This window comes from Carassius auratus, unplaced genomic scaffold (assembly GCF_003368295.1).
Source record: "Carassius auratus strain Wakin unplaced genomic scaffold, ASM336829v1 scaf_tig00000254, whole genome shotgun sequence".
Taxonomy (NCBI): domain Eukaryota; kingdom Metazoa; phylum Chordata; class Actinopteri; order Cypriniformes; family Cyprinidae; genus Carassius; species Carassius auratus.
Genome location: NW_020523286.1, coordinates 638,418 through 652,389, shown reverse-complemented (window position 1 = coordinate 652,389; position 13,972 = coordinate 638,418). Strand labels below are relative to the sequence as shown.

The 13,972-nt window shown below is 36.2% G+C and overlaps 1 protein-coding gene across 1 annotated transcript; it reads left to right on the top strand.

Annotated features, from left to right (window-relative positions):
• The first annotated feature begins 4,879 nt into the window (after positions 1–4,879).
• LOC113068879 (leucine-rich repeat-containing protein 38-like) lies at positions 4,880–12,199 on the top strand. The gene is made up of 2 exons (XM_026241764.1): positions 4,880–6,639; positions 11,124–12,199. The coding sequence occupies exons 1-2, from the start codon at positions 6,012–6,014 to the stop codon at positions 11,366–11,368; spliced, it is 873 nt and encodes a 290-aa protein (XP_026097549.1). The 5' UTR covers positions 4,880–6,011; the 3' UTR covers positions 11,369–12,199.
• The last annotated feature ends 1,773 nt before the right edge of the window (positions 12,200–13,972 follow it).

Here is a 13,972-nt window from a genome sequence, read left to right as displayed (position 1 = left end):
GGTGTGCATCTGAAATGGACTATGGACTAATAGCAAGAAAAAAAGGAGAAACAATTATACATGTGTGATGCTCATGTATGATGAGGAATGATCCATGTGATGGATCTTGTGCTGGCAGAATTTGCCAATATGGTGACTATTATAGAACTATGTGTATAGTAGGCGAAGCAACCAGTACTGGTTCAGTATGTTTTTATTTTGTTGTTTTTTTGTACAAAGTAATGTGATATTTTTTATTTTCTTCATGAGTTTTATTTATTTGTTTTATACTTTATAACACCATTGCATTCTAGTTAACCATATAATCTTGCACCAGTGTTGTGCTACAGATGTTCTTGTCACATATCGAAAGCACTTCCTGTGCTGATTTCCTCACAGAGCCTGCCAACAGAATATAATAGGTGCATGCCCTTAGTGTTCATTTTTCATCAGATGTCATGTTTTGAAAAAACAGTTTCTTGTATGTATGTATTTGTATACATATATAATTATGTGTGTGTTTGTATATATATATATACATACATACATACATACATGCCGGCACTTCGCAAATAGGGTGCAATTTGTTGTCTAATTACTCTTTTTTTTTTTTTTTTTTTTTTTTTTTTAAGCATTAGAGGCACTAAACCAATTTTTTTGGTGTAAGAATTATTAAATGTTTGACAAGCTATTATCTAACATACGATTAGCATGAAAGTAACTAGGTTTGAACACTGGAAATATGGATTTGGCCTGTCTAACTTCATTTTCGGGCTTTTTTGCACCCTGTTTGTAGAAGTTTTGCTGTCTATATGAAATAGTATTAAATTCTTGCCACACCTGAAGCACTGCACTCACAAAAAGCAGCTTAGGAAATTAAAAAATTAGATGAAAAGAGAGAGACCTAATGAAAAGACTTAAAGTCTGCTTTTATTGAAAGATATGTTTTATGAATTATGAATTTTAACATCAATTTGTGCTCTTATTTGTATAGTTTTGTGCAGTTTATCTGAATTTTAGTGGTGTGGCAAAGGTCATTTTGACAGCCTGAGCTTGGACTAAGTGAAAACTTCACTGACCACCCTTTTTTTTTTTTTTTTTTTTTTTTTTTTTTTTTTACAATTTTAACATGTTTGACACAATGAACTTCATGACATATTCATAATTATTGTAAAGTATTTTGCAAAATACATGCTTGCTTGTTTGTTGTTTTCAGTATATACAGTGTTGGTTAATAAGCAGTTCTAGTCTGTTGCTCTACCTGGAGCACAAATATAGTTGTTGAGTTGACACTTTTGACACTGTGACACCGTCTCTATAAAGTGAATGTGCTTCCTATCAACTTGTTGACTGGTCTTCCGCATCTAAATACTTTACACAGTATAGAAATACTCTTGTTGACTTTCTTAATAAGTTTGAATCTCACATATTTTTTGCTCTTTCTGACTGGCATACTAACTTTTAATGTGAGACAGGGTGCTTTGTCCATTGTAAAGCTTTGCCTGACAAACTCAGAACTGTTAATGTGCTGCAATATTTAGGTAAGTATGCCCATATCTATATTCCATGGTTTTTTTTTTGGGTTTTTTTTTTACATTAAATTGCTGTTTTCTTTTTTTCAAAGTGTTGGGCAAATTTTAACTAAATCTAAACTAACATTGTTAACAACATCATTTATTACTGCAAAACCGTTTCTTCTTTCCCTTTTAAAAGAAGTTTTAACAATTCACAAAAGCATCAGGAATCAAATTCATAAAGGGAATAAAAATAATAATTTCAGGCTCAGTAGACTGACAATGTGATTTTTATTTTTATTTTTTCAAAATATGTCATTACCATTATGACAGAACATTAGGTTGTATGAAAAGAATGTACATATGTTCATATATTAGAAAATACCTTTATGTATAACTTTTTTTTATACCAATTCTAATTGTAATGTGGCCATTTTTGTTTCTGTTTCACTCTCTATTCAATAAAAGATCCATTTCTTTGTGGTAAACATATGACTGTGGATTAGGCCATGTACACGCATGCAATAATATGCAGTCACTTTCATTGACATTAACCCATCATTCACGCACACACACACACACACACACACACTGTACTGTCCACCATGACCACTGTGAGTGAAGCAGGAGGCTCTGGATTTTGTATAAATGTAAATTTTCTGTAACCCTGTGAATGATGTTGCAGTTAAATAACTTGTAGTATTGCTATTGGTTTATTTTCTATGAAAGAACATTTGTGGCCCATTATGTTTTTCTTCAATAAAATATTGAGCAAGGGTCAGTGTCATGACTCATGTTATAAGTGTTTTATTTTTTTATAGAATGATTCTAAAGTCTAAATGATTTTTTTGTGCTGTTGTATTGCTCCAGACCACCAGGGGGAGATGTAGGCTGCAAAATGAGCTCTGTTTATAAGAAGCACATCTACTGTAGCAGCACAACTACAGGAGAAATCACAAAATGTTAAAAAGTAATATATAAAAAATGGTTCAATTTTTTTTTTGAAAGTTTGATTTTATGCTTTCTATGATTTTTTGTTTTGTTTTTATTTCATAACTTTGTTGATGACATTTTGTCTAAAGTATTTTTTCCATGTTCTTCTTGGATTAATGTGCTTCTGGTATGACATGCTGCTGTATTATCTTTAAACAAGTTTGTAACAGGTCTCTAATCAATATTCATCAATATTTTTCAAATATTACCATATTTGATCTGTTCCTTGCCAAGATCATTCAGCTTTTTTGAAATATGTTTTCCCTATACCTTTTATTCTCCTTTAGTTCAACTGGAAAGTGTTTTCTGCAGGCATGTAAACTCATCTCTCGAAAGCCATCGGTATTAGATCTGCTCTGCCAGTTGTATTTAAGACTTACACCTTTCCAGTACAGTCTTGTTTTAATGGCATCCTCTACTGTCACCCTAATAGCAAACAAATTACTGAGCAGTCAATACTCTGTGTATGTGTGTGAGAGAGAGAGAAAGAAAGATTAAGCTTCTCAAGATGTAGTATTAGAAATATTAGGAAACGTTTGGCTGTGATCTGGGTGCTTCTGTGTGGAGCCTGAATTCAAACCATCTGTTCTTTGCCAGTAGTTGTTTCTTCTAAATTATCATTTATTAATTCCATTTTGCAGGTGATTTGTGACTATCCCACCAATGGCAGACATGGGGAGTGTTCTGGAAACATTTTTTAACTAATTTGGTGGTGCTAAATGTTTTAGGTAGCTTGCTGGACACCAGTTTTGCCCTCCTGGTCTTGACAAATAGGGGTCAAGTAAAGTCACATCAATGGCTATCTTTGAAACACGATCAAACTGTGTCATGCCCATCTGATAACTGTAGTATCACTTCATTGGCTTCCGTGGACATTGGTGTTTATTTAATCCCAGTGGAATTAGCCACCACAACAAACCACACCAAAAGTACAATGAAATCTAAATCTGGTAATCCTGTAATCTGTACTAAATATATGGGACCATGTAATTCTGCATATACCATGGTGCACTTATATCAACATAAATTGAATTTGTCAGTGCTGTTGTGATTGAAAGTGCTTTAATAACTTGGCCCAGTTTCGTTGATCCCGGGTAGTCAGGACTTCAATGCTGTGCATTCAAGTGGGTGTCCTAGTTTCTGAGACATTCATATTTTGTGACTATCGCTGCTTTTTTCCACTATTTTATTTTTTGGCCAGTTGTTTCAACGTTGCTTAGGTTCAGTAGGGTGACAGTATCTTGCTCTTGGGTATGTTGGTGAGGATCATCCGGAGTGAGGGCCCAGAATGCACTTGGAAGGAAAGTGTGTCACCATGTCCTCGGCCAAGGCTGACAGGTGTTCTTTTTGGGGGTACTGGAACATGGTCTTCCTGCAGTGTGTGCATGTGTATGTGAATGTGGGATCATCTTATGCTTCTCTTTAAAGACCCTGGTGAGAAAATCTGAGCTGGATGAACTTCCCCACTAAGCCCTGTCATGTACCCTTCTCAACTCAACCCTGCCAAAGCAAAGCACACAATGTTACCGGCATTTTCAACTCAAGCTCATGGCCATTTGTACATATTTGACAAGTTGGATAATTCGTACAAATTTGTATGACCTCACTCGTACAAATTCATATGATTTTTTCTAAATCATATGTATTTTATGAGTTCCCCAGTTCATATGAATTACCTACCCCTAACCCCGCCACTAAATGGTCGCCATGATTTTGCCAAGGAAGACATGTTCCTGGATCAACATCTTCTGATGATCCTGGATCAACATTATTGTCCAAAAATATAGACTTAACCCAATCACTACCCCTAAACCTAACCCTACCCATAATTAATTCCTAAAAAGCTACCCATCATTGTGAGTGAGTTCATACAAACTTTTACGAATTAGCCACCTCATAAAATATGCCACATTTTTAAATCGTAGTAAGTAGCATTACCTTTTGTTCATGTCCTTTCCTGTTGTGCCCTATCCACAGATCAACTGTGTCAAGCAGTATGTTGCTTATGATATTTATCATTTATTCATGTGCCAGATTTTAATTGTGAATGGAAAATCTGCACTGCTTTCCTGACACTGCCAAATGCCCTACTGAGAAGATATCCTGTACCTACCCTCCTTTGCACTAATGAACCTGACATTTGTTTCTTTTACAGGGACACCAGAGGAAGTAACATTTCAAGTTGATATTTTTTCAAAAAAGTGCCACATGAAAAAGGTCAAAGGCAAGTCTTTTTTCCCCCCCTGGTGATGCCTGCCAGAAAGGTCAAGGTTACAATATGACCTATGGGAGTATTGTGTAATTCCATTGGGCTGTGCCAAGATATTCTCCAGTGTGTGTAAGAGGAAAGCTGTCTGTGGTGACAGCATGTGTTCTATTTGCCTGGAGATTTACAGCAGCACAGGAGTAAACATGAATTCAGAACACAGAGCGACAAAAATAAACAACAACAGCTGGAAAATCGATGAATAATGACCACTTTCATAAATGCACTGCAAAAGAGGTACTGTCAAAATCTTTTTATTATTCCTCTCAATTCGTATAAAATGGGGACTTTTTAAAAGCGTCGTGATTTTGAGAACAGTCATTTACATTTAGGACGTAGACGTGTGACTGAGTTGTGCAGCTGTGACGAGGTCAGAAGGTTTTGCGTCCAGTTTCTAATTTGTATCATGCAATGATCATCTTCACTGAGGTTCACACAGTTATTTACAGTCACCATCTCTCACTTTGAGGGCAGTAATCTGTATGCACACAGCCCCATGTTAATCGTCACATCCATCACCATGGCAATGGAGCCAGAATATAAAATTATGCACTACGCTGAATGAATAGGAGGACAAAAGAAAAGAAGCCAAATGTGTTGCCAACAAATCATTAGCTATGTAATCAGGATGGAATTAGACTTGCAACCATAGCCTTGGGTCAAATGTGTTATGGGCACCAAGGTATATATGGCACTGTAAACAAGAACATAAGCCTATGGACCAGGATACAAATAGTGTACATTTGAATTAAATAATCAAAATTCCCTTTTGAGTGTGGGTAAACCGAGTGGGCTACACCTCCCTTTCAGTCGTCACACTCCCCTCCCCTCTCCATGCCCACAGCGCATCCCAGTCTCTGGTTCACTCGTCTCTGTTTACCTCTTTTCTAATCCTTTGCATTGCACGCTCTCTCTCTTCCCCACATTCTCTCGATCGCTGTCTCTCCTCCCCTTTCATGCTCAGAAGCCAGCGGGCTGCCACACGACCCACACTGCCTGCTACATGATCTCGTGGAAAACAGAGTTCCGTGTCTTTGTAGCCGCTTGCTGTTGCTCGAGCCTTTGTAGATTGCAATCAAGGAGACAAGAAAAGATGCTTTCGCGACAACCCTGACTCCTATCATCTCCAGATGCGCCCCTGTCCCCTTTCCTAGTATCTCGCCCCCTGACCCTTTACCCCATCCCCTCTCCTCTACCCCTCTCCAAACCTCCCTCTCTTAATCCCCCCAATCTCCCCTTCACCTCGCACCCTCTTGACAATGTTCTCATGTGTTCGCTGGTTTCAGCCTTTCCTTGCCTTGCTATCCTCTACCTTGTTAACGTGGGGGTACAACTGCCCATCCAGCTGCTTGTGTCCAGACCATCACACCGTGGACTGCACCGGTCAAGGACTCACCCGTCTTCCAGATTCCATCCCTTTGGACGTACGGAGACTCCTTCTGTCTAACAACTGGATTCCCTGGATCCCTTCTGATTTCCTGGTTCTCTACAGTGATTTGGTGTACCTGGATCTGAGGAATAACTCCCTAACAAGGCTTGAACCTGGGATTCTGAGCACATTCTCCAGACTGGTCTACCTTGACCTTGGGAGCAACAACTTGACTGAGATCCCCTCAGGAACTTTCGGGGAATCCCGTAGTCTGATCAAGCTACGACTGGGGAACAATCCATATTTGAATATGGTCAGCAAGGATGCCTTTGCGGGCCTCACCTCTTTACGAGAGCTCGAGCTGGAGAGGAATGCCCTCTCTGTTCTGGACGTTGGGGTGTTGAGCCAGTTGCCTTCTTTGCGGGTGATACGCCTGGAAGGGAACCCCTGGTTGTGCAATTGCAACTTTGCCAAACTCTTTCTGTGGCTATTGGAGAATCGTCACAAGCTCCCAACTGGTAAGCTGCTTAAATCTTGCTTTCCTGATCTGCATGAAATAATGTCATACTTTTTTCATACACTATAGACCATTTGAATCACTTTAACCCTCACAGTCTGTAGTGGACCACCTGTGAAAGATCCAAAGGGTCAGTAAGATTGAGGGTGAGAAGTGCTGATGCTTAAGATCTTCTTTCTGAATAGAACATACATGTGGGTGGTATTATTATGTTTGGGATAGGGATGCTTAACAACCCACTGGTGGCTTACAACTGAGACTGAACCTTTTGACTCATCACATTAGCATGATGGGCTAGTAATTCAATTGATTGAATCTCTCAATTGTAGAAATTATGACACTTGTTGTATTAAATGCTTCCACCGAATCTTGCGTTTAGCTCAATAATGCATGAAAATGTGTTCAAACCAAGACAAAGAGGTCGACACACCATAGGTGATTACTAGAATATGCTAAATATTCTTGTCCATTATTCATGAAACCTATGCCACACAACATGTTCCCTAAATTTGTTTCATGTCTTGTCCTCTTTGTTGACATTAATTTGAGTGGTAACTAAAGGATGAAATTGAGGTAAATGTACTCCTTGGGTTACAGTATCTGTTGGTCATTAGTTCACTTACCACTAGTCCAAGGTTGAGGTCAAGTTGAGCTCTACAGCTGCATCAAATGTATATGCATGATCCTCACTCTCCCTTTGAAGCGCATTAGGTTGCAAGTTATGAACATGTCAATATAAAAAAAATTAGTTTGGGTTTTGGTTGCACATTTCTGTAATGTATACAAACCAAGTGCTGGGAACACATGCAGTGGTTTTGTTATGCAACCAAACCTTTTTTGTTTTGTTGTTTGTTTGTGCAGTAATATAAGCATTTTATATTAAAATGTAAATTTTTACTGTTGGAAACGTAACCAAATACTTTGATTTAAAGTCTCAAGTCACATATTTTTACTTATCGTCATAGGTGTGAATCTTTGTGATTGGATTAAACTCCATATTAAGAGAAAGATTTGCTTAATCCTTAGTCATTTGAAGTTTATTTGACTATTTTGTAGCTTATGAGACTGAGATCGTGTCTGACATTTTCCAGTTGTAACTTCTAAATCACATCATCATTTAATTAGAGTCCATTTCCAGAGTAATAATATTAACTGTTCCCATCAATTTAACATTAACAGGATGTTTGTTCCTTTGTCAGCAGAGACAAAGAAGGTCTACTGTGTTTGTAAACAACATCCTTTCACTCATTCACAAATGTTTGCAGCCTATAGACCCTGCACAGTTTTCTTTTTTTTTATGTCATTGTAAATGTCATTGTGAATGACACTTCTTCTGTGTAATTTACAGATTATTAGCAAGATATAAATTGGGTTTACTATTAAATCTTGAAGATAATTATATAATATATGATATTTTGGTTAAAATAAACAGTTAAAAATGAAAGAAAATAACAATATGGACCATATTATGGACTAAGTCAAATTTATTTTCTTCCAAGCAGGTGAATGTATTGTATTGTTACTGTGTCTTTACTAAGTATACAGTATGTTGGTTTTACCAAAGGGGACATGACATTTAGTCTAAATGTTATGGGCAAATATTGCACGTTTAGCCATTGTTTCATTGTGGTCAAAGAATGTATACACAATTCTCTGTAACAATGCAATTCAGTGTAATTACATCATGTATTGATAAACAAAAGTGACACACAATTTTTAAATATTGTATGAATCCATCATAATGTAGTCTTTAATTCATATAGTCCAAAGGCCAATAGTTTAAACTTCCTTACAGCGTTGTAATTCTGGCACTTGGGTATGGATGAACACGTAACATCCATTATTCAACCTAACATTGAATGTGATACTGATGATAGCACACTTCTGGCACACTTTCAGTTGCCTGGTTATCAGATATCCAGTCTTTCAGAAGCAAGAACCAAGATTTCCACCAAATACACTGCTGAGTATGTAAGCATGTGAAGTGACATGCATATATGTGACAGGCGCACACACAACTCTTTAAACAACCCTCAAAGGTCAACAAACAGAGCCAAGAGGTTACCACGTCATAACACATCACAGGTCTACAGGATTTTAAGCAGATCAGATGTATTGAATGAAATCAGTTTCATCTGAATAGAGAGACCTAATTATAATGGGATTTATATATTCATCTGTATTACACTACAAATGCACAGCTTTGATTCATTTCAATAATGCAAACATAAGATCATGGCAGTGTCACATATATGTCCTCTTGTTACATATATGTGGTGACAGCAAATTAGATAACACTAGTCGGCTGAGTGCGCTTGTGGCCACTGTGAGATTTTTCTAAATGGGTAAAAGCATGTACACGCGTGTTGGTGATTTGTGTTGTTCACTCTGGGGGATCTCCAGCGTAAAACACTGAAGCTCTGGCGTCATAAAACATTAGATGAGCTCGTAGAGCAGGGCAAACAGCCACGTGACAGACCCAACAAAGGAGGCTGAGGTCACTGAATCCCCTGCATGTGGAAAACCCCTTCTGGATGGACTGACTCATCCTCATCCTCCACTTACTGCCTCACACGTTTGAGGATGACGTCAACTCACTTTGGCCAATGACATAAACAAGCATGGTGGCATTGTGTTATGACACAGAGGGTTTATACTGATTAGAATGCAATTTGTTATTATTTTATCTGATACAATTCCAGTTTCTCTCTGCCAAAGCACAAACGGTTACGCAGAATCACAAGGGGTTTTAAGCGTGAATGCAATTAGAGGAGAGATGGGGCTGTGAAGCTCTGCCGCTCTGTTGTGTCTGTCTGTCAGCGTGGCTGTATTACGTAGGCGATGTTCCGCTTCAAATCTGTCATCTGGTGTCCGCTGATCACACAGCTGAAAGGAGATTAAACCTCCCTCTGTGAAAATCTGAATACACACCAACGAGGAATACTTCACAAACGGTCCTCATAAAGACAGGAGAAAACAAAATTGGAAAGCATCCCATCTCACATCTTATCTTGCCGTTATGTAACCGGAGTTTTCTGAGTCATAGCTGCAGTGTTATTGCTAGATTCAGAAATGTCCAAGTAATAACACCACTACTCTACAGTGAAGCATATTTCTGTATACTGATTATAATCTGTTCATTTCTGTTACATTTTATTTAGTAATAATTCCTATAGATGCCTTTTTAAAGCTTGATCTCAAACAGATGTGTCAGTATCATAATCCCTTTGTTTTCCGGTGCAAATCAAGCATGAGTTTGGAAAACAAGCTCATTCTAGCTCAGCACTTGAATGTAATGGCATTGAGTGCTAGTGCACATGTTCAAATGGAGTATATAGCCTTGAGTTTTGAGTGTGTGTTAATGAAGTCCGCTTGCTCATTTATTATCCTTTGAAGCGATACACTGTCTGGATTTGTGACCATCAAATGGCCGTTAAAGAGCTGAACAAAAATAAATTAAATGGAAAGAATAAACTGAAACGGACAGTTATTTTTTTTTATAATAATAAAAAAAACACAGAAGGAACTTTCCATTTAATTAGCAACGTGTAATTTTAGTTTTTGCTCATAAAGTTTGTATTTATTTGTTCGAAATACAGCAAAACCAATAATATTATACAATTTTATTTATTCCTGTAAATTTTCAGCAGTCATTACTATATTGTCAGCAGCCAATAATATCCTGAATTGCTGCTCAAGAAAGCAGGGTTTTTTTTTTATTTAACTAAATTTTTATTCTTTTTGTGGAAAACCATGATACTTTTTTCAGGTTTCTTTGATGAACATAAAGTTTGAAAGAACAACATTTATTTAGAATAGAAATCTTGTAATATCTTATAAATACTGTCACTTCGGATTAATAATAAAAAAATCCTTTCTGAATAATTAAAAAAAGTCTTACTGACCACAAGCTAAATTTAACAATAGTATACAGTATATACACCTTATTCCTTTATTTAATCTGAAATATCTGTATACAAATTCAGTGTATATATACTAAGTGCATTTTTGTGCAGACTGGTTTATCATTTTATCATATGATTTGAAATATTCTGAAATTGTTGAGATTGAAAAAAAAAGTGCAGAAAGTGGGAGGGTTTGGTCAACCTTGGATAATGTTTGTTGATGATATTGTGAGGATGCTTGGGACATTAGTGACCTGACATGTGAGCTGGTTTGGAAACTCATACAAGTCCGGTAACTGAACACTACTCATGAGAGACTGAACTGAATGTTCCAGGGACTCTTCACCAAATGATTCAATGTGCCCTTAAGGTCAGATAATGTGAAATCAGTAATTCTTATACTGTGTGTGTGTGTGTATATATATATATATATATATATATATATATATATATATATATATAATTTTTTTTTTTCAATGCACTTTATATTTTAGTCCAAAAACACAAAAGTTAATCTAAACTAAATACACCACAAGGTCTTTTCTGAGATTGTTCCCCTCTCTGTCTTTTTCTTTTCCAGGGTTAGATGGTATGGAGTGCTCTCTTCCAGGGGACGGGCGGCAGGTGTCCCTCAGTGTGCTTTCTGAGGACAGTTTCCGGGAGTGTCGAGGATTGCTGACTCTCACTGATTATCTCATAGTCATTTTTTCTGGAATTTGTATTTCAGTGGCAGCCATTATTGCCAGTTTCTTTCTGGCCTCCACTATCCACTGTTTCCAGCGGCTCAAATCCAAAAGGACAGATGAAGAGGAGGCCGAGGACTGAGGGGAATTATTGGACAGAATGGAGATTACAAATTACCCATAATGCACCACACAGTGGAAGCCAATGGATTGGAAAAAGAGGGGAAAATAGGCCTAGGAATTAGGCCCCTGTGTGAGTAGGGTGAGGCTATAGGGCTTCATCCGTGATGCTTGAATGGAGCATCATGATTTTTATACTTGAACACCAATGATCGAATTGAGCCTTAAGACTAAAAATGTTCCTGAAAAATGCAGTGTCTCATGCCCCGTATTCAAAAGTGATCAGCATTACATTTTGACATCAAATAGCAACAATGGTCTTTTTTTGGAAATGTGCAAGTTCATTAGTATTTTCTACATTTAGAGTTATTTTTGGTATTGTGTACATGAATCTTGCACCGCTTTAGTAAGGTTTAGCTACTTGCACTTTAAAGTACAGATGAAGTATTGCACAAAATCCCAGTGAGCCGTACTGTAAGCCATTTTTCATACAGTAAATCATAATGGTACTTATCACCAAAGAATTAACATGAAATGAGCATACATTGTGACATACTGTACTTGTCTTTTTTCAAATCACCAGTCAATTTGGTTATATTATAAATATCATAAGACATTTTTGGTTATCCACAACTTCATAAATGTCATGCATACTCTTGATATGCTTGCTGTAGTAACAGATGAGTTGCAAATACTGTATATCACGTACTCAATCAAGGTATTTTAAAGGCTAAAGTAAAAGGGAAATTTTTGTCCTTCATTTTATGTCGATTTTGTCTCGTAACATTCTTTCCTTTTTTACTTTATGTTATGACTAAATAAACATTGACGCCAAAGTGTTTAAAAAGATGAATTATTGTGCCTTAATCATTTTTTCCCCACACATATTATACCTAATCCCTAGTGGGTATCACTCTTTAAATACATTTTCATATTATATTATATTATATTATATTATATTATATTATATTATATTATATTATATTATATTATATTATATTATATTATATTATATTATATTATATTATATTATATTCAGTGTTGGGAGTAACTAGTTACATGTAACATAGTTATGTAATTTAATATGTTACAGTTACTTATGAATATGTTAATGATTACAAAGAGGGGTTACATCTAAATATTTTCACACACACACACACACACACACATTTAGTTTTTTGTTTTTTGGACCGCTCTAAAATATGAGAACAATGTTTCAGAAGTTTTCATGCTTATTTAAGTGTTTCAGTTCCTCTTTAGGTTTATGTATATGCTTTATTTATTTTTAATATTTAACTGTTTGCTATTCTGTGTGTTTATATTTTTTTTTTCACCCCCCAATGTTTCCATATGCAATGATTTGATTTCAAAAACAGAATATCATAGCTATTTAAAGCTGCGGTAGGGAACTTTTGACGCTCTAGCGGTTAATAAACAGAACTGCTTGCGTCTTGCGGAAGACCATCGTAGCCGGAACTACTTCTCTCTGTTTATGTCTATGAAGAATCACAAAGGTACTGGGTTATTCCGCCGCGGTATCCCCGAAGCAATCTAAAATAGTCAGAATATAAACACTTATTATAGGTGCACCCTAGTGATTCAGGACAAGCCAAAAACACGGTTTGGAAAATTGATTCATGGTGTACTCGCTTATTATATACATTTTTCTACATTTTGAACACAAACAAAGTGTAAAAAACATCTCATATTCTACTGTCAGGACATAATGACAGGTTTAATAAATATGTAAAAAATATTTTCCCTACAGCACCTTTAACTACTATGGTTTCAATTTAGTATTTAACTTCCAAATGATCTCAACGTATACAGAGGTGCTAAAGTCTGATGCCGTGAAATTAAATGTTTAAAATCTTTAATCAGAGTTGAGTCCTACTGTAAGGTTACACCTGCCTGCTTTAAATGTTTGAAAATGATTATCAGTTGAAAACATTCATTAGAAATGTAGAAAATTATTTTAAAAGTAATCAAAATTGAATTTTACATTACTTTAAAGGTGCACTGTGTAATTTTTAGCGGCATCTAGCGGTGAGTTTGAGAATTGCAACCAACGGCTCAGTCCCCCACTCACCCCTCCCTACGGTGCTACGGTGTCAGACACAGGTCAAGATGTCATCAGTGAAGACAACAGAGTACAATGAGATTTCTTTACAAAGGTAAATCAAGGAATTATATTTATTTAATTATTCAATAAATCAATGTTATTGCGAATTTTAATGTACTTGCCAATCATTTTGTCAGTGTTTTATTCACAAATACAACAAAGTGACGAAACGCTCTGTAGAACAGTTTGTCCGTTTAGGGCTACTGTAGATGGTGGCGACTTCCAAATAAGGAGGACCCGCGGTGTATGTAGATAGAAATAGCTCAATCTAATGTAATAAAAACATAACTGTTCATTAAGAAAGGTCTTTATACACCTCTGAAAATTATATTGCATTTCTGTAAATAGATAATTGAAAATATTACATATTGCACCTTTATTAAAGTAATTGAAAGAGTTACAATGCTTATTACATTTGAAAGGCGCAATATGTAATTTTTCTGCTTTAAAAATAGCAGAAATCACTATATCTATGTTATATATATTTTTTAGTTGTGTACTTAC

Bases quoted from the DNA above. Each gene is read 5' to 3' on its own strand.
- LOC113068879 (XM_026241764.1), top strand. From the start codon at position 6,012: ATGTTCTCATGTGTTCGCTGGTTTCAGCCTTTCCTTGCCTTGCTATCC. The intron at 6,640-11,123 runs GTAAGCTGCTTA...TTTCTTTTCCAG, and splicing joins TCGTCACAAGCTCCCAACTG to GGTTAGATGGTATGGAGTGC.